The 26282-nt window shown below is 40.6% G+C and overlaps 1 protein-coding gene across 4 annotated transcripts in view; it reads left to right on the top strand.

Moving 5' to 3' along the window:
- Positions 1 to 26282, top strand: part of PANK1 (pantothenate kinase 1) — a 73913-nt gene that overhangs the window by 26517 nt on the left and 21114 nt on the right. For all 4 annotated transcript variants that reach the window (XM_020964130.2, XM_020964126.2, XM_020964127.2 and 1 more), the window contains exon 2: positions 12786 to 13138. In XM_020964130.2, the coding sequence (XP_020819789.1) occupies positions 12786 to 13138 (353 nt within the window). The remainder of the gene's footprint in view (positions 1 to 12785; positions 13139 to 26282) is intronic.

Genomic DNA, 26282 nt, shown 5'->3' on the forward strand with positions numbered 1-26282 from the left:
CAAGAGTTGGAGGACACAGGGAGCCAAAGTAGTTTTTATCTTCATGGCGTATTGGGTGACCTCTCTTTACATTAGCCATTGCTTTACTTTGAGAACTGTGACCCACCCTCACAGTTTGAGGTGCTAGGGATATATAACTTTCTGCCTTTAGAAGTGAGTCTAAATGATGGATTTAAGTCTGTTGTTATTGTTATTATTACTTAACATCTGCTGTGATTGCAAGAATTCTCATTTTGGGAATCTCCTTTAGTCTTTTTTTTTTTTGATTAGTCAATGGAGTTAAGTGACTTGCCCAGGGTCACACAGCTAGTTAAGTGTCATGTGTCTGAGGCCGGATTTGAACTCAGGTACTCCTGAATCCAGGGCTGGTGCTCTATCCACTGCGCCACCTAGCTGCTCCCCTCTCCTTTAGTCTTAAGGCTGAAAAGTAGAGCAGGGGATAGAGTGTTGGCCCTGGGGGCAGGAAGACCTGAATTAAAATCCTACCTCAGATACTTACTAGCTGGGTGACTCTGGGCAAATAATTTTTACCTGTCTCAGCCTCTATTTCCTCATCTATAAATGGGTATAGTAGTAGCACCTACCTCACAGGATTAATGGGAAGATCAAAGTCAAGTGAAGATAATATGTATAAAGAATTTTGCAAACCTTAAGTACTATATAAATATTCACTATTATTATCATTAAATAGTAGAAACGATCACATTAATTATGGTTTATTGTAATCCTTTTTTCTTACTTGTTAAGTGTTAATAGTTTTCTTGAAGTATAGCCACTTCTAGCTTTGTAAATTTATCAAATGTACGGCATTTTTTTTCCTTTTAACTTTCACAAAGATTTTGTGCCCCACACCTGTGAAGATAATAATAGTAGCTACAGTCAAAGCTGTTATCAGGATATTTATTAATAAACAAACTGAGCAGACTGTCAACCCTGAAATAACCCAAGCTCTCCGTGTCACTGACCTTATATCACCCTTAGGTTAATTATGCAAACCAGTCCATTTAAGGTTTTCCCCTAGAAAAAAAAAAGGCACCTACCTCCAAGAGCCCTGAGGAGTCTTCAGAGATTAGTCCTGATTACAGACAGCATTGTGCATTCCAGAAAGACCATCCTTAGCTTAGGCAGACACCTTCCCATCGGTGGAAGCTGGCAAATATTTGAGGTCACTTGCAAAAGGGTGGAGCCTCATTTGACAAGAACTACTTTTCCAAGAGTACCCTTGCTACTGTATGAGCAGAAGCAGTTCAAGTGTAAATGGAATTGTTGCCAGGGACATCCTAGGCCCTGAAATGGCACAGTTACTTGCATTGGTATGGAGATGGCTGGCACAGGATCAAGGGAAACATTCTGACCTGGACTTGTGTACCTGAGGAAGCTGTGAGTGGCCTTCCCATGCTGTCTTAGATTTCCATCCATGATCTGTCTGGTTATAAATCATCTCTCTCATAACTCACATATCCTTCAAGAATCTCAGTGGAATATATGGGAGTTGTGCTTTGGCTTCTGCTTTCACCTATTAGGGGGTCAGGAGTAATGTTTCGCACACAATTATTCTTTTAGAAGATACTGCTCCCCTTGCCTGTCTTTCTGACTCTTGGAACCTAGAGCATAGGGATGACAAGGCTGACACTTAGCAGTTAGGAAGTGGGTTGTTGTTGTCTGTCCTTTGTTCTTCAAGAGGACCGTGACATCAGGAAGGTGACGCCATGACTTGCAAGTGAACTGGATTTAAGTGAGAGAGGGCTGTGCAAAGTCACCAGCCTCATTCTCTCTTTTGGAGCCATCTGGGACCAGTGGGAAGATATAGATTAGGATGACTGGAGGTGGCCCCTGATGCAGTGGGAGACTGTGGCCTTTTTAAGTTAAGGTCTTCCCTAGGTCTCAGTTTGTCTGAGGCAAGGCCCATTCAGTGATTAAGGCTAGGTAAGAAATGAAGCAAAGGATGGCCTCTTTTACCTAGTTTAAAAAAAAAAGAAATCAATCTGAGAGGTGAAGACTTCAGGGTTTCTGTCCGTTAACAGAAATAATTGCTATTTATACTCACTCTGAGCCAACAGAATCCAAACAATACCAAGTGAGGCTTGGGCTAGGGCCTATTGTTGGCCAATCAATGAGAGCCAGAGTGATTTGGGTTTAAGGTATGGTCTGTATAAAAGAAATCTAGCCGGTAAACCCCAAGCTATCTTGCTAGGTTTCAACAATTGAAATTTATATTCCTTTGGGCAGAGCACTTGTAGGTAGGTGTATGATTCCCCATAGAAGAAGAGGGAGTAGAGAGAGAGAAGAGGGAGAAGGAAGGAAGGAAAGAAGGAAGGAGGTAGGAAATAGCAGGGTGAGGAGAAATTCCTGATGGAAATTGAGTGGAGGGTCTTAATTTGGCCTCTGTAAAAGGGGGATGGTAGAAATACAGATGAGATAGGTAGCTAGACAGAGTTAGTGATTTCCTGGTGGGATTACTCTGGGAAAAGGGAGCCTTCCCACCCCTCTCTCATAGCTTAAATTTTATTTCTCCTTCAAAGCCTAGCTCAGATGTTGCTTCTTCCATGAAGTGCTCTGGGATGCCTGTAATGGAACATGTTCCTCCTCAGAGCTCTCCTAGTAAAAGTCAGGCCTTTTGTGTTCATCTCTGCTATTTGTGTGCTTCTCATTTTGAGACATTTTTAGCTTCATGAACTGCTTAATCCTATTAATGAAATCTCTGCTATTATTTAGTTTCAGGAGTTATGAGGGTACTTTGAACAAGATGGTAACATAGACCTTATTCAAAAAAGCTGCAATAGCCTTGTTGTTCCTCTTGCTAGCTTCCTGAGTACCTCAAATGTCCCTAAGAGGTTCCGTAAATAAAGTGGCAGCCACGTTCACACTTCTTGTCTCAGGTGTGTGAATCACAACTCTGGCTTGTGAGGGAATTTTACCACCAAAAGCAATGCTTTCCATAGCAGAAATGCTCATAGTCACATGGATGTTTAAGGAAGAGAAATTTTGACAGCCTAGTGTGCACTGTATATAGTAAAGCAAAGTGTAGAGATATCCTGGAGCTTGTAGTCTGATGAATGGACCAAAATGAAAACTATAAAGTCAACCAAGCAGTTGTGTTTATTGGGTGCCCATTGTATGTATGAAACTAGGGAGATTCCAGGTTGGTCAGCTTCTTGGAAATAGGACACTTCCAATTGAGAGATAGGAGGATGCCTGTGGTTTTGAGGGGTTTAAAGCCTGGTTCAGGGAGGTGAATTTGATCAGAGCTTTCAAGGGGACAGCTACAGTTTGTGGAGAAGTAGGAGAATCTTGTTCTATAGCTTTTTTTTTTGAAACTGGGTCTTCCTATCTTGCCCAGGCTAGAAATGTAATGGCCATTTACAGGCCCAAGCCTGCTACTGATCATCGTGGGAGCTTTGACGTACGTATTACATTTCTGACCTGGGTTGGTTTGGTTTGCTCCTCCTTTGGATCCTTGTGGGCCTCCATCGCAGGGGCTGACGTTATTAGTGTTTGACACTCAAGCAGCTTAACTCATTGTAGCCCAGCACTGCCAAACATTCTACCAGCCTGAGCCTCCGCAGCTGTATACCACCAGGCTGTTCTTCAGTCATTCAGTCATGTCTGACTCTTCATGACCTCGTGGACCATAGCATGCCAATACTGTCCAGGGCATTTTCTTGGCAAGACACTAGAATGGTTTGCCATTACCTTCTCCAGTGGATTAAGGCAAACGGAGTTTAAGCAGCTTGCTCAGGGTCCTACAGTAAGTAAATGACTGAGATGGATTTGAACTCAGGTCTTCCTGACTCCAGAGCCAGCACTCTATCCACTGAGCCAAGTCTGTATGCCACGCATTCCCTTTTACCTCCCCCTTCTTCCCCTCCACTGTAAAAGCTTTTTCTTGCCTTTTTTATGTAAGATAACTTACCTCATTCTACCTCTCCCTTTCTCCTCCTCCCAGTACAATCCTTTCTCACCCCTTAATTTTATTTTTTACTTATCATCCCTTCATATTCAACTCACCCTGTGCCCTCTGTCTATATTTATATTCCCTCCAACTACCCTAATACTGAGAAAAGTCTCATGAGTTACAAATATCATCTTTCCAGGTAGGAATGTAAACAGTTCAACTTCAATAAAATCCTTTATGATTTCTCTTTCCTGTTTACCTTTTCATGCCACAAACTCTGCTATGCCAGTGCTCCTCCTTGCCCCAGGACCTCCACCCAGGACTTTGACGCAGATCCAAGCAGGGGCAGAGCAAGAGAATCCTGCCTCAGCACCAGCAAAGAGATCCCTGCAATCCCCCTCTCATCAGCTACTTGATTCCCTGTTGTCAGTAGGCTGAGATAGCTCGCAGGACTGTGCTCCTCTCTCGCCCAGGTCTGGCAGACCTTTCCTACTGATCTTCTAAGTTATCTTTGGTGTTTGTGGATTGAGAAGTCTGAAAACTGCCACAACTATCAGTAATTCAGTCCCCTGAGGCCTGCTCTGTTCTGGTCTTTGCCTGCTCCTCCCCACACCGATCCATGCTCCTCTCCCAGCCCAGCTCTGTTTCACTCTGTCTTTTTGTGGGTTCTGATGTTCTAGAATTTGTTTAGAAGCATCTTTTTACAGGTATTCGGAGGGGTTTGGGGGATGGCTCAACCAAGTCACTGCTTTTACTCTGCCATCTTGGCTCGCCCCCCTCCCCCCTTTCCCTCTTTTAATGCCTAGGGTTGCATTAGTATTTTTGGCTTCCATAGCACACTTGACTTACTGAGCTTGTAGTCTGCTAAAACTCTCAGGTTTGCAAATCCCTCAACTTGTTTATGGGAAGTTACCTTAGTCATTGAAAACATTAGCTCCTTTTTTATTTTCTTCATTTTTCTTGTTTTTCTTTATTTCTTATTGATGAAATGCACTACCCTACCTCCTGCTAGATAAGTGATGAACTTGAAATGCAAGATGAAACATACATTTCTTCAGATGTGGCCAATGTGGGAATTTCTTTTGCTTGACTATGTATATTTGTTATAAGGCTTTTTTTATTGTTGAATAGGAGAATGGGGAGAGTACAAATGGCTGGAGTAGAGCAGTTTGTGTCTTGTGTTTTTTTTTTTCATTTGCATGCAATCCATCGTGGGTGGTAGTGGTTCTGAACATGTAGGTGAGTTGACTCGTGTAATTGCACCTGGTGTCTGGCAGAAAAGTGTTCCCTTCTTTAGAAATTCAGAAACTGGATGAGGATTAAGGAAGGAGAATACCACTGTGGAACAGCATTCTGTTTCTAGAACCATCCATCTGGATGCCTTGAAAACACAGAATGGTGGTGCTTTCTGTGTGCTGACTAAGCTAGATTTCCTTTTTATTTTCTTGGGGAGAGTATTTTTTTAGGGATGACAAATTACATTTTCTTCCCCATAGTTTGTCTGCAAGAAAAACTAGGTTAGTTCCACACAGATGCTTAAAACTTGTAAAATCATAAATAGAAGGTTGTTTTATTAATAAAAATATTTAACAACCAGCTCTAGGGTACACCTTTAAAGTTTAATCTCCATTATTAACCTCTACCCCCTCCCAATGGCTTTAAGTCCAGACCATCAACAGAACAATAAAGCAGACCCTGGTTTTGTAGTGTTTGTTGATTTCCAAGACGTAAGTGCCTGCAGTGAAAATTTTACAGTGGGTGGGTGGTTTGAGCTGGCTCCAGCATCCCTGATGAAGGATAGTCTGTTGTGGATCCTGCCAGTCCCTTTGTTTCTCTGGGCCTCAGTTTCATTGTCCATAAAATAAGAGAGTTAGACAAGGGGACTCTAAAATCCAAAATTTTTCACGTGAGAACACAGGTTAAATTAAATCTGTGGATATTATGGTAGCTTGACTATAATGAATAGAAGAGGTTTCTGCTTTCATCTTCTTAACTTCAGGAGCTTTGATTAAGGTAAACATTTTCGAGTCTCAGATATTTAGTTACTTTGCCTTACTCTGCTTCCTGATTTGCTAATTGGGAGCTGTGAAATCACCCCCAAATTGGGTAGCAATGGAAAGAATCAGCCAGGGACCCAAGTGGCCCACAAATTGTGCAGACAGTCTGTGCAAAGTTGCTGATTGCAACATGTATTACACTTCGCAGGTGCGTGTTACATGATATTGAGATTGAGCTGCAAAGTAGAGCACAGCTCAGTCCATTGTATTAGAGGTGCTTAGCTTTCCTTTTGTTCCTCTCTAATAATTATAATAGCTAATATTTACATAGAGTTTTAAGGCTTTGCAAAGCTCTTTACCTATGTTATGTCATTTGATTCTTAAAACAATTTTATGAGGTAGTTCTATTATAATTGCCATTTTAAAGATGAGGACACTGAAGCTTAGAGGCTGTGGCTTGCTTGAAAATCACATAGCTAGTAAATATTTGAGATTGGATTTGATCTTTCTGCCTCTGAGTCTAGCACTAGATCCACTAGGTCATCTAGCAGACCCTAAACGAGAGTCCGTCAATAGATTTCAAGAGGTCCTTGAACTTGAATAGGGGAAAAATTACATCTTTATATCAATATAATTGTTTTCCTTGGTAATCCTTTGTATTTTATTTTATGCATTTAAAACAATAATCTGAGAAAGGGGTTCTTTATAGTTAAGGAACTTCATAAATGATAGCTATTATTATATCTTCTTAAGAAGCTACAAGAAAGATTATTAATGGGCAACAGTGAGAACAAATAATCCTTCAATGCTAGTATCTTCCCTCTGTGATTAAATCTTGTATATACAGACATCCTAAAGGGCCCATAACACGTGAAAAAAGGTTAAGAACCTCTGGACTAGACCTTCATAGAATCATAGATCTGGAAAGAACATGAAAATACTGTAAAGTCCAACTTGCTTCATTCTACAAGTGAGGAAACTGAGGTCCCAATGAGGGGAAGTGACTGACTGGAGATAACAACAGTGGGTAATAGAGATAGGATTAGAACCCTGGTCTCTTGAATCCTAATGGGGTAATATTACATGCCTAGCCACTGTAAGGACTGTTTGGCCTTTGCATGATGGTGGGTTTTTATTTGTATATACAGTGAAATGCAATGTGAAGGTACAATGGTGTATTGTTGGGTTTTAGAGAAGTGAAATATGATTTTAGGAAGAATGAAGGATCTTCAGTTTCCATTTTTTTCCCCGTAGAACAGGGCTATAGAGGGCCAAAGATCTAGAAAAATTGTGATTAGACTATCATAAGGACATGAACAAAAAGAGTGCTTATTAAAGGTGGGGGTGGGGGAGAAGGTTCTTTTGTAGCTATGTTTCTTCTATGTTGTGTGGGGTTTCCACCCTCCCCTCCCCCCATTTCAGAGTTATTCCTTAGCTGATCTTGAGCAGCTATTGAGGATCAGCATTAAATTACAGCAGGTTGTCTTGCAGCTGTTGGACAGGAGAGCATTATTTTAGTGGGACTTTTACTATTTTCTTAGAAATTGCTTGAAACAGATTGACATGCAGTGTTAACCTATAGCTCTGTGTGTGTGTATGCACATGTGCACATGTGTGCATGTGTATCTGTGTGCATGTGCATGTGTGTGTGCTAGCAGAGTAGAACAGGGAGGTAACAGTAGCTTCAGATGCTTCTTTCTGGTGGCCTCTCCATATATTATATTCATGACAAATGGAAAGCAGTCATGTGGAGACCCTGGTGTTAAATGAAATGGAACTTTTCTTGAGAAGGCCAATCTAGCATCATGAATTTTCTTCATTAATATAAGAGTTTGTACATTTTTTTTTTTACTGAGTCACAGAGTGGTGTAGGGAAATAAAATACTGGCCATGGAATCAGCTGTCTTATTTCCTAGCTGTAGGACCTAAGTCAAGTAGCTTAAACTCCCTGATCCTCATTTTCTTCTGTTCTAAAATGGGTGTTATAATACATATCCATCCCAGAGCCCAGTGGCTCTCTTGGTAATTGAGCTATGGCCTCCTTGGAGGACTTGAACTCCATCCCTCAGCAGCCCTTTCTTCTTTTCCTTCCCAGAGTTAAGGAGTTTAGAACCCCAATGATTGCTCCATCAATCTAAGAACTGAAGCAGACCTTAGGAGCAGGAACTAAGGCTAATTCTGTCTTCAGCTTTTGGTTTAACTGTGTAAATTAACTGTGTAAATCCTCTCTTCTACTGTGAGGAAGAAAGCCAAGGCAGTCTGGGCCTTTTATTATATCCGTTCTCCATTTTGGGCTCATGCCCTTAGGTCTAAGTGGCTTGTTCACATTACCTCCTCCCAAACCCCCCTCCCTCTTCTGATCACCCCTATACCTCCACAGTCCCACTCCATTGCTTTACCCATTGCTTAATCTGTTCCTCTGGGCCTTTTGGAATCACAGTGGTCCATAACCTGTCTTATGTATTTTGTGACTTCTTCCATTGGCAGCTGCTTCTTCTCTTACTCCTAACTCATAGTAAATCAAGATGGGGAGGGCACGTTTCTTGCTCTCTACTGCTAATTTTAGGTAATTTCTCTACCATCATCCCATCACCTTTGCTCTTTTGAGCATATCATCTTTCATCCCATCTGCCCATACCAACCTGTCTCCATCTTTGTTACTTTCATTTGCCATCCTGACATGACTGATGGTCTTCTTTTCAAGCCTATTCCTTGCCATCATCCCTGCAGACTTAAGTCTTCTGTTGCTAACCCTTCAGCAGAAGGTGTGTGACCACAGAATTCATTGAGGTTCTTCTTCATTCTAACATCCTTCCTCTGACCCCACTTCAGATGAACACCATGACCATACTTATACAATACCATCTCCAAGAATTGCACTACTTCTAAGAGCTGTAAGTTTTAAATTCCGTTCTTTGATTATCCCACCTATGCCCCTCTGTCAATCTCACTAAATCTCCTCTTTGCCCTTATTTTGACCTTTAGTCCCTCGACTCATTCCAGGTCTCTCTCTTCTACTCTGTTTTTGCTTTCTTCTAGTAACCTAGGAGGCTTCTTAGCCTGAAGTCTACAGATTTCAGGGGATCTGTGAACTTGGATGGGAAAAATTAAATTTTTATTTTCACTAACATCTAAAATTTAGCACTTCCCCCCATTATTTAAAAAGATTCTGAGAAGGGTCCACAGGCTTCACCAGACTGTTGAAAGTCAGTCAGTCAATAAACATTTATTAAATTCTTACTATTTGCCAGGCACTGTGCCAAGTACTGGGGATACAGAAAGAGGCAAAAGATAGTCTCTGCCCTTAAGGAGCTCACAGTCTAATGGAGGAGAGAACAAGTAAGCAAATATAGACAAACAAATTATATACAGGATAAATAGTAAAAAATTAAATGAAGGAAGGCACTAGAATTAAGAGGCATTGGGAAAGCCTTCCTATAGAAGGTGGGATTTTGGTTGGCGCTTAAAGGAAGCCAGTAGGTGGAAATGAGAAGGAAGGTCATTGTGCAGGCATGGGGGGGGGAGGTGCACATGCTATGAGATAGAGATGAAGTGTCTCGTTCATGGAACAGCAAGGAGGCCAGTGTCACTTGCTCAGAAAATATATGGTAGGGAATAAGGCGTAAAGAAGATTGGAAAGGTAGGAGGGGGCCAAGTTATGAAGGGTTTTGAATGCCAAAGAGAGGATTTTGTATTTTATCCTGGAGGTAATAGGGAGCCACTGGAGTTTATTGAGTGTGTGTGTGTGTGTGTGTGTGTGTGTGTGTGTGTGTGTCTGCATGTGTATAGAGGTGACATGGTCAGACCTGCATTTGAGGAAGATGACTCTGGTAGCTGAATGGAGGATGAGCTGGAGTGAGACTTGAGGACATGCAGACCAACCAAGAGGCTATTAAAATAGTTTAGTTGTAAGGCGATGAAGATCTCCACCAGGGTGGTGCAGTATCAGAGGAAAGAAGAGGGCATGTATGAGAGATGTTGCAAAAGTGAAGTTTACGGGCCTTGGGAGCTTGGACGTGGGAGGCTGAGAAATAGTGAGGAGACCAGGAAGACTTAGGTTGGGAGCCTGAGGGACGGGGAAGATGGTTTTACCCTCCACAGTAATAGGGAAAGTAGGAGGGTCCATGGCACAAAATAGGTTAAAATCAGCTTGGAAAATATACCCTCCCTTAAACTAGATGCTAATGGAAAGTCCCATGTGATGGGGCTCTTTGCAGGGGACTTGTGAATCCTCATGCCTGTATAACCTCTGTTCTTCAACTCATTACCCTGTTTCTTTTCCAGCAACTGACTTATTTTACCCACTACCAATTCATGGTACTTGGCTTCATTTGGGCCTCCTGCCTGCTCTGAACTTCTTCATATACTCCTCTTGCCTCTTCCAAACCTCTATTCCCCTACCATTAACATTTACTTACAAAACAGACTGTATTATTTATTGGATAGAATTCTAGACCTGGAATCAGGAGGAACTGGTTTCACATTCTGCCTCATGGTCAAGCCATGTCACCCTCAAATACAAGCCTTAATTTCCTTGTCTGTAAAATGATGGGGGGGGGAGCTAGGATTAAATGACCTCTAAAGCCCTTTCCATTTCTAAATCTGTAATCTTGTGACCTAGCTTTCTACTTCATGGAGTAAATTGAAGCCATCTGCCATGAACCCCCTTAGCTCTCCTCCAAGTCCTTAAAGTTTTTCACAATTATTATCCTTTCACCTCTTTTCCTGTGGTGACAGAAGAGAGATCTTTACTACTCACCAAGGCCCATGCTTCTACTTGCACCCTTGACCTATACCTTTAAGCTCCTTCTAGAGCATTATTCTATCCTTCATCTCTCTATCATGCATTTTAATCTGTCTTAAATCTTTTGCCATTGGCTTTTTCCTGTCTGCCTACAAACATGGCCTGGTGGCAGAGTATAGTGGATAGGGCATTAGACTTTCTGTCAAGGTGACTTGGGTTCAAATACTGCTTCTGATGCTCACTAGCTAAGTGACCCTGTGGGACCACTTAACCTTTCTGTGCCTCAGTTTCCCCAGAGGTAAAATGAGGGTGTTGTACTTGATGGTCTTCTGGTTCTAAATCTATCATCTTCAATCCTACAAAAGCCTTCCCTTTCCCCTTATATTTTCTCCAACTACTGCCCAGTCTTTCTCCTCCCTTTTGGTGCTATATTTCTTGTAAAATGTTGTTTATAGCGTCCTTGGTGTTTACTTTTTCTTCAGCCTCTTAAAGCTGGATTCTACCCACCACTCTACAATCTCTCTCTCTAAGCTTAGTAATGAGTCACTGATCCCATCTCATCATTGGCCTCTTGTTTTTCATCAGGAGTCTATCCCGTTAACCTACATAGAACTTTTGACTCTGTCCACCTCTTTTCTATTGGGTGGTCAGAGTCTATTTCTTTCTGTTCTTTTCAAAGACAGAGAATCTCCTAGTCCTCTCTCCCCCAACACTTAGAGAAGGGTTGGAAGTGCACACACAGTTCCTTTGTTGACTCCTCATCTTCTGCCTCACCTTGTAATGTGGGTGTTCTCAAGGGCCTGATCTTGACATTCTTATTTTCTTTGTTTACCTTGCCACACTTGGCAATCTTATTGATTCCATGGTTTAGATAACTACCTCCAGGTAAAAGAATCTCTAAGTTGTGTCCAACTCTCTGTGACCCCATTTTGGGGTTTTCTTGGTAGAGATACTAGTTTATCTTTTTCTATTCTAGCTCATTTTACAGATGAAGAACTGAGTTCTTAACTTAATAGAGTTAAATGACTTGCCCAGGGTCATACACCTAGTAAGTATCTGAGGATGGATTTGAACTTATAAAGATGAGTCTTCCTCATCCTAAGCCCAGTGTACTGTCTACTATGCTTACCTAGCTGCTGATAAAGACCCTCATTAGCAGCTGCTTCCAGGCCATATCTACCTAGATATCCTGCTGGCACCCCAAATTTAGTCGAAACTGGAACTCATTATCTCCACCCCAAACTGACTTCCTTTTTTTCTTTGTGGCACCACCGTTCCCCCTGCTCTCCCATGTTCAGAATCTTGAGGTTTTCTTTCACTCTCCCCTTTCCCTTGCTTCATATCCAATCAGTTACAAGATACCATAGATACTGTTTATATGACATCTTTCATTTTCATATCCATTTCCTCATTTTACCTTTTTTTGTAATTTTTTTTTAGGCAATTGGGGTTAAGTGACTTGCTCAGGGTCACACAGCTAGTAAGTGTCAAGTGTTTGGTCTGAGGCCAGATTTGAACTCAGGCACTCCTGACTTCAGGGCCAGTGCTCTATTCACTGCACCACCTAGCTGCCCTGAAGTGTTTTCCAAGTAGAGAAGTAAACCCCTAGTGTGCATGCTACCTCATCATAGTGATGTGTTCATTTTTAGTTTTCTTGTGATCTATGAACTTCCTCCTTTCTTCTACCTCTTAGACACTCTGATTTCCAACAGAACTCAGCTCAAACACTTCTCCTAACATATCCACCCCCATCCCCATCCCCGTTCCCCCAGCTAGTATTTCTCCTAAATTTTCCTTGGGTTTATTTTGTGTTTCTTTGGATGCTATATGTATACATGTCATCCTCCCCAATAGAATATGAACTCCTTTAGGATAGGCTGCTTCATTTTTGTCCTTGTATTGCTAAGACCTAGCACAATACTTGGAATATATAGTAGGGGCTTCATATATGCTTGTTGATTGAATGTAGCATTCAGCCTCAGGAATCTTAACTTCTGCCTTTTGAGACCTCCATGTGTCATTTTTGACCTTGGCTCTCCTGTATTTATACATTGTAATAACACGTTTATTGGGGGTGGTCAGAGTTCCATTTTGGGACATTTAGTACCTTATGAATTCTTTTTATCTATCCCCTCCTTGTCTCCTCTAGCCTTCCCATGGTTTGGCATGGACATTGGTGGAACACTGGTTAAATTGGTCTACTTTGAACCGAAAGACATTACAGCAGAAGAGGAGCAAGAGGAAGTAGAGAATTTGAAGAGCATAAGAAAGTACTTGACTTCTAACACAGCTTATGGGAAAACTGGAATCCGAGACGTGCACCTGGAGCTGAAGAACCTTACCATGTGTGGGCGGAAAGGCAACTTGCACTTCATCCGATTCCCCAGCTGCGCCATGCACAGTTTCATTCAGATGGGGAGTGAAAAGAACTTCTCCAGTCTTCATACTACTCTCTGTGCCACAGGAGGTGGGGCTTTCAAATTCGAAGAGGATTTTAGAATGGTATGTGGGGGTTGCTTTTTTTTTTGACCCTGAACTGTGATTTCACTAGTATAGGGAACTCTTGGGGAGGAAAAAAACAAAACAAAGACAAAATACTTTCTGCAAATGTAGATAGGCTTTTTTACTACTATTTTTATAACTACTTGGCAGCTTCTGGTCTTAGGGAATTGCCTAGAACATCCCAAAGAGGTGGGTGACTTGTTTTGGGTCACACAGGCAGTCTATATCTGAGGTAGAATTAAACTCATGTCTTTCTGTCTCTGAGGCCAGCTTTAATTACCACTTTTATTAATTCTTATTTTTAAAAAAAGGAAAAAGCATTAGTGATCTTGACACTTCACCTTTTCAAAATGTGAATGGTAGTTCAGTAAACTATACTACTAATCAAATTAATCTTTTGTCAAAAAAAGTTTGCTTTCAGAGTATATTTTAGTGTTTCATCTCACACATCATTGCACTTTATTAAAGGTAGATGTTGTGTGACTTTTATAGGTTGTGCAGCTGAGGTCCACAGGTCTTATGTGGACCTTATCCTATTACAAGCTGCTAGAAGAATGCCAAGTGGATTCCCATAATTTCTCATAGGCCCATAGCATTCTAGAAACTGAGAGCACTTTTTGAAATCATCTTATTCAGGGGTTCTTAACTTGGGGGTCATGAACTTGGTTTAAAAACTATTTTGTTAACTATATTTCAGTATGATTGGTTTCTTTTGTGTCCTTATATATCTTATTTCATGCATTTAGAAATGGTATTCTGAGAAGGGGTCCTTAGACTTCCCTGGAATACTCCCAAAAGAGTCCATGACCCCAAATAAGTTAAGAATCCCTGGTCTAGTCCAACTGTCTTCACTTTAAAGATGAGAAAACTGAGGCTCAGAAAAGAGTAAGGTCACATAGCTCATTATTGAAAAGAACCAAGACTAGAACCCAGGTCTTCTGACTTCCAGACTTGCTCTTATTCTCATTACGTTAAATTTCATTCCTGCATTAAAATGAAATGAGTTATTGACAGGTCTACTTCTCTGTTGTTGGGATTCTTGAATAATACCTGATTCACTGTAAATAGAAAATTCCATGTTCTGGTTAATAACCTAGACCAGGGATAGACATCTTTTTTTTTTAAACAGCCTGAGAGCTGTTATATTTTTAACTACAATAAAATTTTACCTAAAAAAATGTTAAAAAAAATTCTTAGCTCTAGAGACTGTACAAAACCAGTAGCAGGCAGGATTTGGCCCTCAGGCCTAGTTTGCTGACTCCTCATCCTGGACCAACACTTCTTTGCCTATCTGGATGCAAAATGTTATATCAAATGAGATGTCGTGAGGTAGAACAAAGATATCCATAAATCTCCACTGGTTTAGCAGTCAGTTTGTGCTTTTTTTTTCTTCAGGCAGTTGGCGTTAAGTGACTTGCCCAGGGTCCCAGAGCTAGTAAGTGTCAAGTGTTTGGTCTGAGGCTGGATTTGAACTTAGGTCCTCCTGACCTCAGGGTTGGTGCTCTATCCATTGTGCCACCTAGCTGCCTCAAAGCTATTTCAAGTCTTTTTTTTTTTTATGAGGCAGTTGGGGTTAAGTAACTTGCCCAGGGTCATACAGCTAGTTAAGTGTCAGGTCTGAGACTGGATTTGAACTCAGGTCCTCCTGACTCTAGGACCAGTGCTCTATCCTGTCAGTTTGCTTTTGAGGAACTATTATGGTATCCTGAAAAGAATGCTAGACTTGTAGATGGAGAATCTGGGTTTGAATTTCCACCATGCTACTTGCTCCCCATGGGATTTTGAGCAAGCTAGTTCATCTTTTTTGTTTGTTTTGTTTTGTTTTTTTGGGTGAGGTGATTGGGGTTAAGTGACTTGCCCAGAGTCACATAGCTAGGAAGTATTATGTGTCTGAGGCTGGATTTGAACTCAAGTACTCCTGACTCCAGAGCCAGTGCTCTATCTACTGCACCACTTAGCTGCCCCCTAGTTCATCTTTAAAGGTTTCTCACATCTTTTGGTGGAAGCAGATGATAAAAGTTGGAATTGAAGTCAGTTCCCTCACATATATAAAATGAAGTGTTTGTCCTAGATAACTTCTAAGGTGTCTTCTAGTACTAAATTTATGCTATGATGAGATAATTGTCCTCCTGCGAAGATATTTATATACTTCAGCCTTGTAGGCTGAAACCATTTTGTAATAGTTTGGGTTTCAAAACTTTGTAAATACATGTTTGGAACTCAATGTTACAAATGTTGGTTAAACTTCCAAGCCAGTCCATATCAGCATCTTTACCCCATAATATAGCTGATATGTAGCATTAATTCAATATGTAATTGGTTAAATGAACTTTAGTTGGGTCTAGTGGAAAGAATGCTGGGCTAAGAATCAAGGGACTGAGGCTTTAATCAAGGCTGTCTTATTAAACCAGTTGTGTTGCCTTGGGCAAGAGGAAATTGAACGTGTGTCCTAATTTCCTCATCTTCCTCATTGTTGCTGTCGCATTCTGTCTTGCCCTGTGCTGCCTCATCTCCAATGACTTTATCTAGGATAAGATGGAAATAAGAGCTAAGAAAGTGCTTTGAGGAGTAAAAGAACCATAGAAATGGACAAGATCAAGAGTTGGGAGAGGGGCTGGGAAAATTCTAGCTTATGTTGCATACCTTTTACTAGGAAACCTAAAGCAGTGATCTATGCCTAAAACTCAGTTTACAAGTTTAGTTTGAGACCACTGGAATAGATGATCTCTAAGACCCCTGTCAGTTCTAACAATCTGTCTTCAACTGTAGTATTCTAGTATACATGCTTATAATATGGCCAGAGTTCTACTTTTATTTGTAGCATGTCTTAATCATTTTATGGTGTTTAACACAGACCAGAAGTCCCTGCCTTGGCATCTTGTCAAATACAATTATCCTTCTTACTATTAATTCTAGCGAGCCTTTATTTGGAGGAAGGAGTGGAGAATGGACAGGTTAGTGGGGCAGGAAGTAAAAGCAAATGAGGGAGGTTGTCCAAGGCAACTTTTGATTGCTAAAAACAGTTCATGAACTTTATCAAGTCTGAGAACCACTTTGGAGGCAGGATGATGTAGAAGAAAGAGCATGGCATGGGATTTAGTCAGGTGACCTGGTTCTGCCATTTACTGTCTGTGAGACATTGGGTATGACACTTTACCTCCTCAGGCATCCATTCCATTTACTTGAGAGTAAAAGGAATGGGATGGACAGGATGATTTTGTAGGTCTCTCTCATCTCTTGGTGGAAGTAATAGTGATCAAAGTGGGTACTGAAGTCAGGAAGACCTTGGTTCAAATCTTGCCTCTGACATATCAACTAGCTGTATGACTTTGGGAAAGACACTTAATGCCTCAGTGGTCCAGGCAACACTAAGGCTTTAAGTTGTACAGGTGTCAACCTGCATTGGTAGAGGAACTTCCTCATGTGGGAGTCCTTATATCAATACAATCATAGATGCTTATCCCTTCTATTGTTAACATTCTGTGATTCCACTCAAGAAATTAAAATAAAAATGGAGAGCTATCTAGCACTTGTCTGTAGAGAAAGGCGGTAAGCAACTTCACCTTCATTTATAGGGAAATAATTCAATTTCATCGAGTTCCTTTTGTGAGAACTGATGGAGGCACAGGCTATTCTATTGATGTCTGTGGAAAAGGCTTCCTAGGCCATGCCTGAGGCAGTCATCTGAATTTAGATTATGGTCAGGATACGGGGTCAACTGGTATTTCCTTGGAACTTTGAGATGATTTAGCATAGACAGGGCTTCTTAGTCTTAATATCATTACTAGGGCATTGACTTAGGGCTAACTGAGAAGAAATGAGTCCCCTACTGACTAGGACTTAGGTCTTTCTTGGTTAATCTCCTCTGGTGAGTCAGAATCAAGTAGGAAGGTACCTTGGAGATCCTCTGCTCTAGTTCTTTACCTGAGCAGGAGTCTTAATCACAAAGTCCTTGACAAATATTTGTACAGCTGATCCTGAAGCCCTCCTACTATCTTCTGAAGAAGGCCATTGCTTTAAGAAAGTCCTAATTTTGGGGAAGTTTGCCCTCCCAGTGAGCTGACCTCTGCCTTTCCCATCTTGCACCTAGTTCTGCCTTCTGGGGGTAAGCAGAACCCATATCTGATCAGATACTTTTCCTGCCCAGAGACCTTCAGTAACTCCCCATAGAACTAAACACAAATGTCTGACAGTGAAGGCCTTTTCCAATATGGCTCACGGGTGCCCTTCTAGTCTTATTATGTTCCCTTTCATAACCTAGACATTCTAGGCCAGCTGGACTGCTAGCTGCTTGTCTTGCCCTCTCCTGCTTTTGGCTGTTTGCCCACACCATTCTTCATGCCTGGATCGCTATCCCTTTGCATGTATCTGCCTGTTGAAATCTCTCTCTTGGTGACATTAATGTAGTTTCCTAAAATGCCTAAGACATAATGCTCTCAGGACAATTTATATACTAGAAATATCTTATTATGTGTTAAGTGTGAATAATTCTGTTCAACATTTGAATGTTAAGGGGATTCACATACATAGAATACTTCGAAAAGAGAAACATAACTCTTTTCTCCTTGTAAAGTATTGGAATGAGCAGATTTGGATGGGAATTGACCTAACACATTTGCAAAATAGTCTTTTGAAGGCTACTTGTGCATTGCCAGTGATCATTAGACCCCTTTGGTTTCTGGGTGTTCAATCCTGGCCAATGTGAATGTCGACAGAGAGAGATTGGAGCCTCCTGTAGCTTCTTTCTCTGCTTATCAAGTGAAGCTTGTATTTGTGAAGGTTTCAGAATGTTGGCTGGGTAGCCAGTATCATTCTTCCTGCCCACACATTCAGCCACAACTACAGATATTTTCCCTTTGATTCCTCTTCCCCTTTCCCTTTTACCTCCAAAAAGATCAACACTAAAGTCCAACAGGATCGATAGTACGTTGCAACACTGATGATACTAGTTAGGAGGTCTTAAGAACTCCCCACTGAGCAAACAAAGGAGCGGCCAAAACATGGTGGGGGAGTGAGTACTAAAGACTATGCTCACTTACAGTAAATAGTTTTTTTAAAAAAATAGTTTTGATACTTTCACATAGCACCACAGTTATTTCCTGATATTTCCTTCTTTCTCTCTCTCCAGTGAATCTTCTCATGTAATAAAGATAAACAATCAGCTAAGCAGAATTAATCAACCCAAGGACCCTTCAGACAGTGTAAACAATATTTCAGAGTCATCATTCCTCCCTTCACTCCCCTCCCTCACATACACACACACACACACACACACACACACACACACACACACACATCCCTACAGTGAAAAGAGGCCAGTGGAGTATCAGGAAATTATTTTTCTTTTTTTTTTTAATTTATTTTTTTAATTAACTTATTTTTAGTTTTCAACATTCACTTCCACAAGATTTTGAGTTTGAAATTTTCTTTCCATCTCATCCCTCCCCCTACCCCAATGTGCATTCTGAATACCCCTTCCCCTAATCTGCCCTCCATTCTATCTCCCCCCACTTTCTCTCATCCCCTTCCCCTTCTATTTTCCTACAGGGAAGGAAAGATTTCTATACCCCATTGTCTGTATATATTATTTACCAGTTGCATGTGAAAACAATTTTTAACATTTGTGGAAATTATTTCTTAAGGGGATTCTAGTCACTGTCATTTCTGAACTCATACTTTCCTAATTAAAGAATGAAAGCCAAAACTTCTTAATAAGAAAAAAAATTTAGAAGGGGTAGGGAACTGTAGACCTGTGGCTGTTTAAAGTCAGAAAGCCATAATAGCTGGGCATCTACACGGGCCTTTAAAATTTCCAGCAACCTCTGCACACACATGTTCTTTGTTGACCTTTATAACAAGCCTGGGAGGTAGGTAGACTGTGTTTATCTGTATTTTCTAGGCAAGAAAGCCGAAACTGAGTACAGTTTAGTGACTTATCCAGTGTCACACAGCTATTATGTATCCAAGGCAGAATTCAGAAGAGCTAGACTCCAAGGCCCACCTTCTTTCTGTTGTGCCTTACTGCCTCCCAGAATGTGAATAAGCTTGAGTCTCTGATATTTTCAAGGAAATGTGATTGACCCTGGAAGTTGTGTTGATCTGAGGGATGAATAACATCAATACTTCCTGCTGATTTCTAATGTCATATGCTTGAATTTAAGTACTTCTCAAGCATGCTCTGCCCAAAGGGAAGGGATGTTCTTCTGAGGGTTGCTTTTATAATCATTCTCAATTTATGAGCAGTTTGGCAAATTTTTTTCATCCTTGGGGGAAGAAAGAATTCTTTCCTTTTCTATCAGCAAGAAGGAAGGAACCATGGTTATGATTTTTAGTTGTTAAAAAGAAAAACCCAACTTTTTATTGGTGCACTTTTATTTTAACATGACTATCGATTCCAACAATTTCCCTACCTTTTGTAACAAGTATAGCTAAGCAAAACATGTTAGAAAATATATGCCTTAATCCACACCTATAGTTCACTACCTCTCTGTCAAGAGACCTGTGGCACACTTCACCATCAGTCCTCTGGAGTCATCACTGATCACTTCATTGGTCAGAGTTCTAATGTCTTTCAGAGTTCTTTTCATGGTTATAATTTATAATCAGTGTCTGTGTACCATTTTACACATCACAGGATTTACCTTTTTAAACCTAGGCTGCTAGGTGATGCCATAATGCACAGAGTGCTGGGCCAGAGTCAGGAAGATCTGAGTTCAACTCCAGCTTCAGACACTTAACTAGCTGTGTGACCCTGGGCAAGTCACTTAACCTCTATCTCAGTTTCCTTATCTGTAAAGTAGGGACAATAATAGCACCTACCTCCTAAGGTTATTGTGAAGAGCAAGTGAAATGATATTTGTAAAGCATTTGCACAGAGCCTGGCACATGGTAAATACTTAATAAATACTTGTTCCCTTCACCCTTTTCCTTTTGATTTAGCAAGACAGACTTTTCTGTTGCTTGCAATTTGGCTTGAGATCAACTCCTTCCTGAGCAGTTAACTCATCTCTGAAGTATGGAGGACCTGAGGTTCCAGTCTCATTGTACTGGGTAGGTGACCTGGACAGGTTATTTAACCTCTTGGTGCCCCCAGGCAACCCATTGAGACTCTAAATTGTACTACAGTTGCCGATTTGTATTGGTAGCATTTTCTCACTTCAGCTGAGGAGATTTCCTCCTTGGGAGCTCCCTATGCTGATGAAATAGCAGATCCAGACCAAAGGGGGACAGGAGTGGGCAGTGACAGCACATGATGGTAGCCTGGGCTAGTGGAGAGAGAGCCAAGGTGAGCCTAGGCATCAGGGGGCTGAGGTTGAGGCTTCCGTTCATTGACTGCGTTGCCTTGGGTAAGTCAGTTACCTTTCCTGGATCTCACTTCCCTCAGGCAAAATAAGGGCTTGGACAAAGTCTTTAATCCCCCAAGATTCTCTCAAGCTCTCTTGTGATCCAGCACTCCTGCTACTGGCTTGGCATTTGGCTGTTTTTTCTTCTCTGATATTAGATTTGAAAGCTTTTGGGGTTATTTTTGTTAGATTTCCTTTCTTATCAGTCTGCTTTTAATAGGCAGCCTAGCCTGCTTAGACATTGTATGAGTGTATCTTATGTTCCAAGGCTTTGATTTTTAGTATTAATGTTATCATTAAATTAGAAATTAGAAATAGAAATGCCCAAATCTCCTGTTTAGAAATAGTGATTCCAAAGAAAACCCGATTGAAGAAAGCTTTAAGTGACTAGAATTTTTCATCCTTCTTTCCCTTTCCCTAACGTCATGTCAAACAGAACAGTTTTTCACAAGTCATAGTTTAGAAATTTCCCCAATTCACTCACCTCCCTTCTATAGACTTATTAGCTGTGTGATCTTGTCACAGATAATAATAACCTCTCTCCCCTTCTCTTCCCTCCCCCACTTAATTCTCTTCCAAGAGAGAACACTGAGCCAGGATTTGAGGGGCCTGACACACCTTCCAAGGATATCTTACAGGGGCATGGATAGACTTACCTTACTCAGTATCATCTGAGTTTTCATTGGAACTGGGATTTCAGATATGTCATAATTTGATGATTCCCATTGTTTATATAGGTATCAAGATTATTTATAGGAAGCTAAGCCCAGAGAAGGAAAGTAAAGAATAAGTAAAATAAAAAGAAAGATAAAATATTTTCCCATCTTTCAAGTGAGAACCAAATCATGGCATCTTAATTGATGGTCCATCTCATGCCTGAGAAACTACAATGGAGAGATAGACTAACTGAAAAGTATGAATGAAGACCCTCAAAGGAAAGACTTGGTAGAATATCTCTTCTTTCTTCTGATTACTTTTCCCTTGTTGATTATTTCAGAATGCAATATTCTTCCTCTATCCCGCCTGTCCCCCCACCCCACAGTTAAAGAAACAAACAAACCATAGATAATACATGCTTATCATCTAGTACATGTTCATTTCCAGGCCCAAGATAAGGTAGCAGTGGCCAAGGGAGGGAAGCAGCTAATTTAGATTGAAGTGTAGCAGGTCTTTAACTTAGGAGCCAAGAGAGGGCCAGGACACCTTCAACTGGGATGGAAGACTCAATTGAGGTTTAGAAAGTGGTGAAAGGCCAAAGGCGATATTTCCTGGACTGGTTCCAAGCAGAGGATTTGGTGCTCCAGGATGCTGAACATAAGTTGCTAAGGCCCAAGGCCCAAGTCCTAGGACTGGACCATCATAACTCTATCCTCAGAGCTGAAGAAATGGAAGCCCAGGTAATAGATGTCAGAGATTGGGTTTGAACCTTGTTCCTCCGGCAACATAGTGACGGTTTTTTTCTGCCGCTATGCCAACAAATTATTTTTTTGGTAGGGAGGAGGGGAGGTCAACCCATGAAATGGACAATAATATTTGTGATCATGGAAATAAATCAGATCATATTGGTTATTCTGGTGAACAAAGCAATTCTATTAGGACCATAGGATTTGGAGCTGAATAACACCTGAAAGGTAACCCAGTCCAGTGCCTTATTTTTATAGATGAAGAAACTGAGGCATAGACGGGTAAAATGACTCACCCCACATAACTGGTCAGTTATTTCACCCATGAGACTATTCATAATGTTAATTATTATAATAGCTGGCAGTTATGTAACGCTTTAAGATTTGCAATGTGCTATACAAATATTAACTAATCTTCACAACAATCCTGGAAGATAGATGCTATTTTTTTATCACTCCCATTTTACAGATGAGGAAACTGAGGCAGAGGTTAAGTGATTTGTCCGGAGTCATACAACTTGTAAATAAATTGTCTTGAGGTCACATTTGAAGCTGATTCCAGGTCCAGCACTCTTTGCATTGTATTATTATGATGAGTTGTCTGGGTTTTTTTTTTTAATTACTTTGTGTGAGGGAATCGCTTTCCTAATTTCCTTGAAGGCAGGGACTGTTTTTGCTCTTTTTTTGTATCCCTAGTGCTTCTTTAGTGCAATGCCTGGCATATACCAAACACTAAAATGCTTGATGACTAACTGAATGTTGATTATGTTTTTACTCAATACCTGTTTACTGATTCTTCTGATACACAGTTAATGCTTCTGATACTTTTCTAATATTTGATACAACACTTTGTATCATATGAAAGACACCAAAGTCCTATCTCATTGATTTTGCATTTTTTGCTAAGAAGTACAGAAACCAACTTGATACACTTCTAAAGTATTATCAGCAAAATGTTTCTGAACTTATTTTCCTTTGAAACACATTAATTAGCCAGCAGTTCATGGTTGATTCTTAAGTGCATAATTCTGCAGTCCCAAGTTTTCCAGTGTTCACTGAGGCAGAGATGGGCTGCCGATTGATTTTTCCTCCAAATAGTGGGGTGGGAATACACTCTCTTCCTCATCTCCCCCCCTTCAGAGTCCCCCTTTTACATGAAGACTCAGTGTGAGTGCCTGCTCCTCCATGGTGCCTTGACCTTCTTAGCTAAAAGTGTTGTCTTCTTTCCAGAGAGCATTTTTTCTGGATCTGTGATAGTCCATCATATCCTATACATTCAGACAGAGTGTACTGGTACTCTGTGTATTATATTTAGCTTTGTACATAAGAACTCTTTATACACCCACCCACACACTGTATACTGTAAGCTGCCTGAGAGCAAGGGCTATCATTTTTCATCTTGGTATCTTCATTAACTAGCACAACTAAAGTCTGTTGAAGTGACTAAGGGAAAGGTATTTTTAAGCCTAGGGGATACACACTCACATAAAAAGAAATAAAGACTTTAGTCACTTCTATAAAGCCTCCTTCAAAGAACTAGACTACCCAAGAGGTACAGGGGCTTTTTCAAATTAAGATAATTACTTAGCAAAAGGGATAGAGCACCAAATGACCCACTATTCAGACAGAAAGCATGCAAACAACTATGTGCATAACCAATGTATCTTTACAGTGTAAATAGGAGGTCATCTCAGAGGGAAGACCCTAGCATTGAGGGAAAGGAAAGTCCTTTTATAGAATGTAAATTTGGGCTGGGTCTTGAAGGAAGCCAGGAGATTGAGACTAGGAGGAAGAGAGAGTAGTACAGGCATTGGAGATGGCCAGGCAGAAGTGGGCCAGGAGAGGGAGTGTTTATGAGGGACAGCAAGTAAACATGGAGATTTTAAAGTAGTAAATGAGAAAAGTGAATTACTTTAAAAATTATTCAACATTCTAAATTCTATACTAGATTGACCAGGTTTCTGTGCTTTGTGAACAAAGATGGATTTATCCCATATCACTTATGCGAAACAAATAATTAGGTTGCCAGTTGGAGCTGAGATGGAGAGATGTGGACTTAGCAAAGGTACCCTCAGAACTGGTTGAATGACTGGATATAGAGAATTTTCATTAGAGACTTGTTACCATAGAGAAAGATTTCTAGCACCTTGCTGCACAGATCTGTTCTTGGCTCTTTGCTGTTCAGCATTTTGATCAATGACTTTGGATGAAGGCAGATATAGCATGTTTTGTCTTTTTTTATATCCAATTTTAAAATTAATTAATTTATTTTTAGTTTTCAATAATCACTTCCATAAGATGTTGAGTTTTAAATTGTCTTCCCCTCCCTCTCTGCCTCCTCCCCAAAATGGCCTGCAATCTGATATAGGCTCTACATATACATGCCTATTAAACATATTTTCACATTAGTCATGTTGTAAAGAAAAATTTGAACCAATAGGAGGAACCACAAGAAAGAAGAAACAAAACAAAACAAGAAGAAAAAAAAGAGCAAATAGTATGCTTTAATCTGCTTCTTTCTCTGGATGTGGGTAGCATTTTTCATCATGAGGCTTTTGGAGATGTGTTAGATCCTTGCATTGCTGAAAAAAGCTAAGTCTGTCAAAGTTAGTCATCACACAACGTGGCTATTACTGTGTACAACGTTCTCCTGGTTCTGCTCACTTCACTCAGCATCAGTCCATACGAGTCTTTCCAGGCTTTTCCGAAATCTGCCTGCTCATTATTTCTTATAGCACAATAGTATTACATTACATTTATATACTACAACTTGCTCAGCCATTCTCCAATTGATGGGCATCCCCTCAATTTCCAATTCTTTGCCATCACAGAAAGAGCTACTATAAATATTTTTGTACGTGTGAGACCTTTTCCTGTTTTTATGATCTCTTTGGGATACAGCCCTAGAAGTGCTATTGCTGGGTCAAAGGTGGCATGTTTTATCTTTCACTGTAGTTATGTGTTGGATAAATGCTTGTTGAATGAATGAATGAATGAATGAATCCTTCAGTCAATGATCCAAAGCTGGAAGGGGCAGCTCACACTTTGGATAAAAAGTTGGGATTGAGAAAGATCTTGATAGACTAAAACATGGCAACAAATTTAACAAGATGAAATTTAACTGAGATAAATAGAAATTTCTACATTTTGGGTAAAAAACAATCATCTTCACATGTATAAGGAGGGGTGAGATATGGATAGAGAGCAGTTTGTCTGGGAGGAAAAGAAGCCGTTGGAGCATTTATTGTTCTTGAATCTGTGTGGGTCTGTAATGTAATATAGCTATCAACAAAAGCTAATGTGGTCTTAGGCTAGTCAGTTATGTCTAGGTGGTATCACTTTGCCCTGCCCTGGCCAAATCTGAAGTTCTGGATTTACCCAGTAGGCATCAAATTTTAAGAAGGACATTGACAAGCTGGAACGTGTACAGAGTAGGTTAACCAAGACGGTGAAGGTCCTCAAGACTGTGCCATCCAATGATTGGTGGAAGGAACTGGAGACATTTACCTAGGAAAGCAGAACACTTCAGGTTGTCCCTTGAAAGAGGGAAGAGACCTGTCCTGCTTTGGCCCCAGAGGGCAGACCTGGAACAATAGATAGCCGTTTCTGAGAAGCAGGTTTAGGTTTAATGTAAGAAAAAAGCTTCCCAGAATTTGAACTCTCCAAAAATGGAACAGGCTGCCTCTAGGAGGAAGAATCAAATGCGGTCTGGGTGATTTCTTGTTGGAGATCTTACTACAGAGGGGATTTTTGCTTACATATGAATCGAAGTCCTTTTGAACTCAGATTCTGTGATTTATTTTTAGAACAGTTTGGGAGAAAGTGATGAGATGCCCATTCCTTTAGAATCAGTGTGTGTGTGTGTGTGTGTGTGTGTGTGTGTGTGTGTGTGTATGTGTGTGTGTATACTCACATACACTGTGTATTGTTGTTTTAAATTTCTATGCTTTGGCTTTTATTTTCCAGTTTGTGTTCAGGACATTCACCTGTCAGCCTCGTGGCCTATCTTTTGTTGACAGTGCTTGTCTGGGTATAGCCTTGAGTATTATTTATTATCCCAGATTAATTTTTAAGCAGGTTAACCTATGATACCAGGAAAGGTTGATGAAACTGCTGTCCATTCAGTTAGATCATGGACAAGATGAGTTTCTAAAAGTGCTAACTCTTTACCACTTGAGTCCTTTACATACTGGCCTTTGTACCCTTTTGTTCATCATCCTCCTTGGCCTGGTTCCCCCACTCTCCATATGTATTCTCCATAAAGATGAGCTCTGTCTGTTACTTGTTTGCATGTGTGAGTCCTGTATTGATTTCTCATGATCTCACTTGATTTTCACAAAAACCTTGAGAGGTAGTAATAGTATCAGGTATTATTATTCTGATGAACAAATTATGGCT

This window comes from Phascolarctos cinereus, unplaced genomic scaffold (genome assembly GCF_003287225.1).
Source record: "Phascolarctos cinereus isolate Bilbo 61053 unplaced genomic scaffold, phaCin_HiC Scaffold_3;HRSCAF=262, whole genome shotgun sequence".
Lineage (NCBI taxonomy): Eukaryota > Metazoa > Chordata > Mammalia > Diprotodontia > Phascolarctidae > Phascolarctos > Phascolarctos cinereus.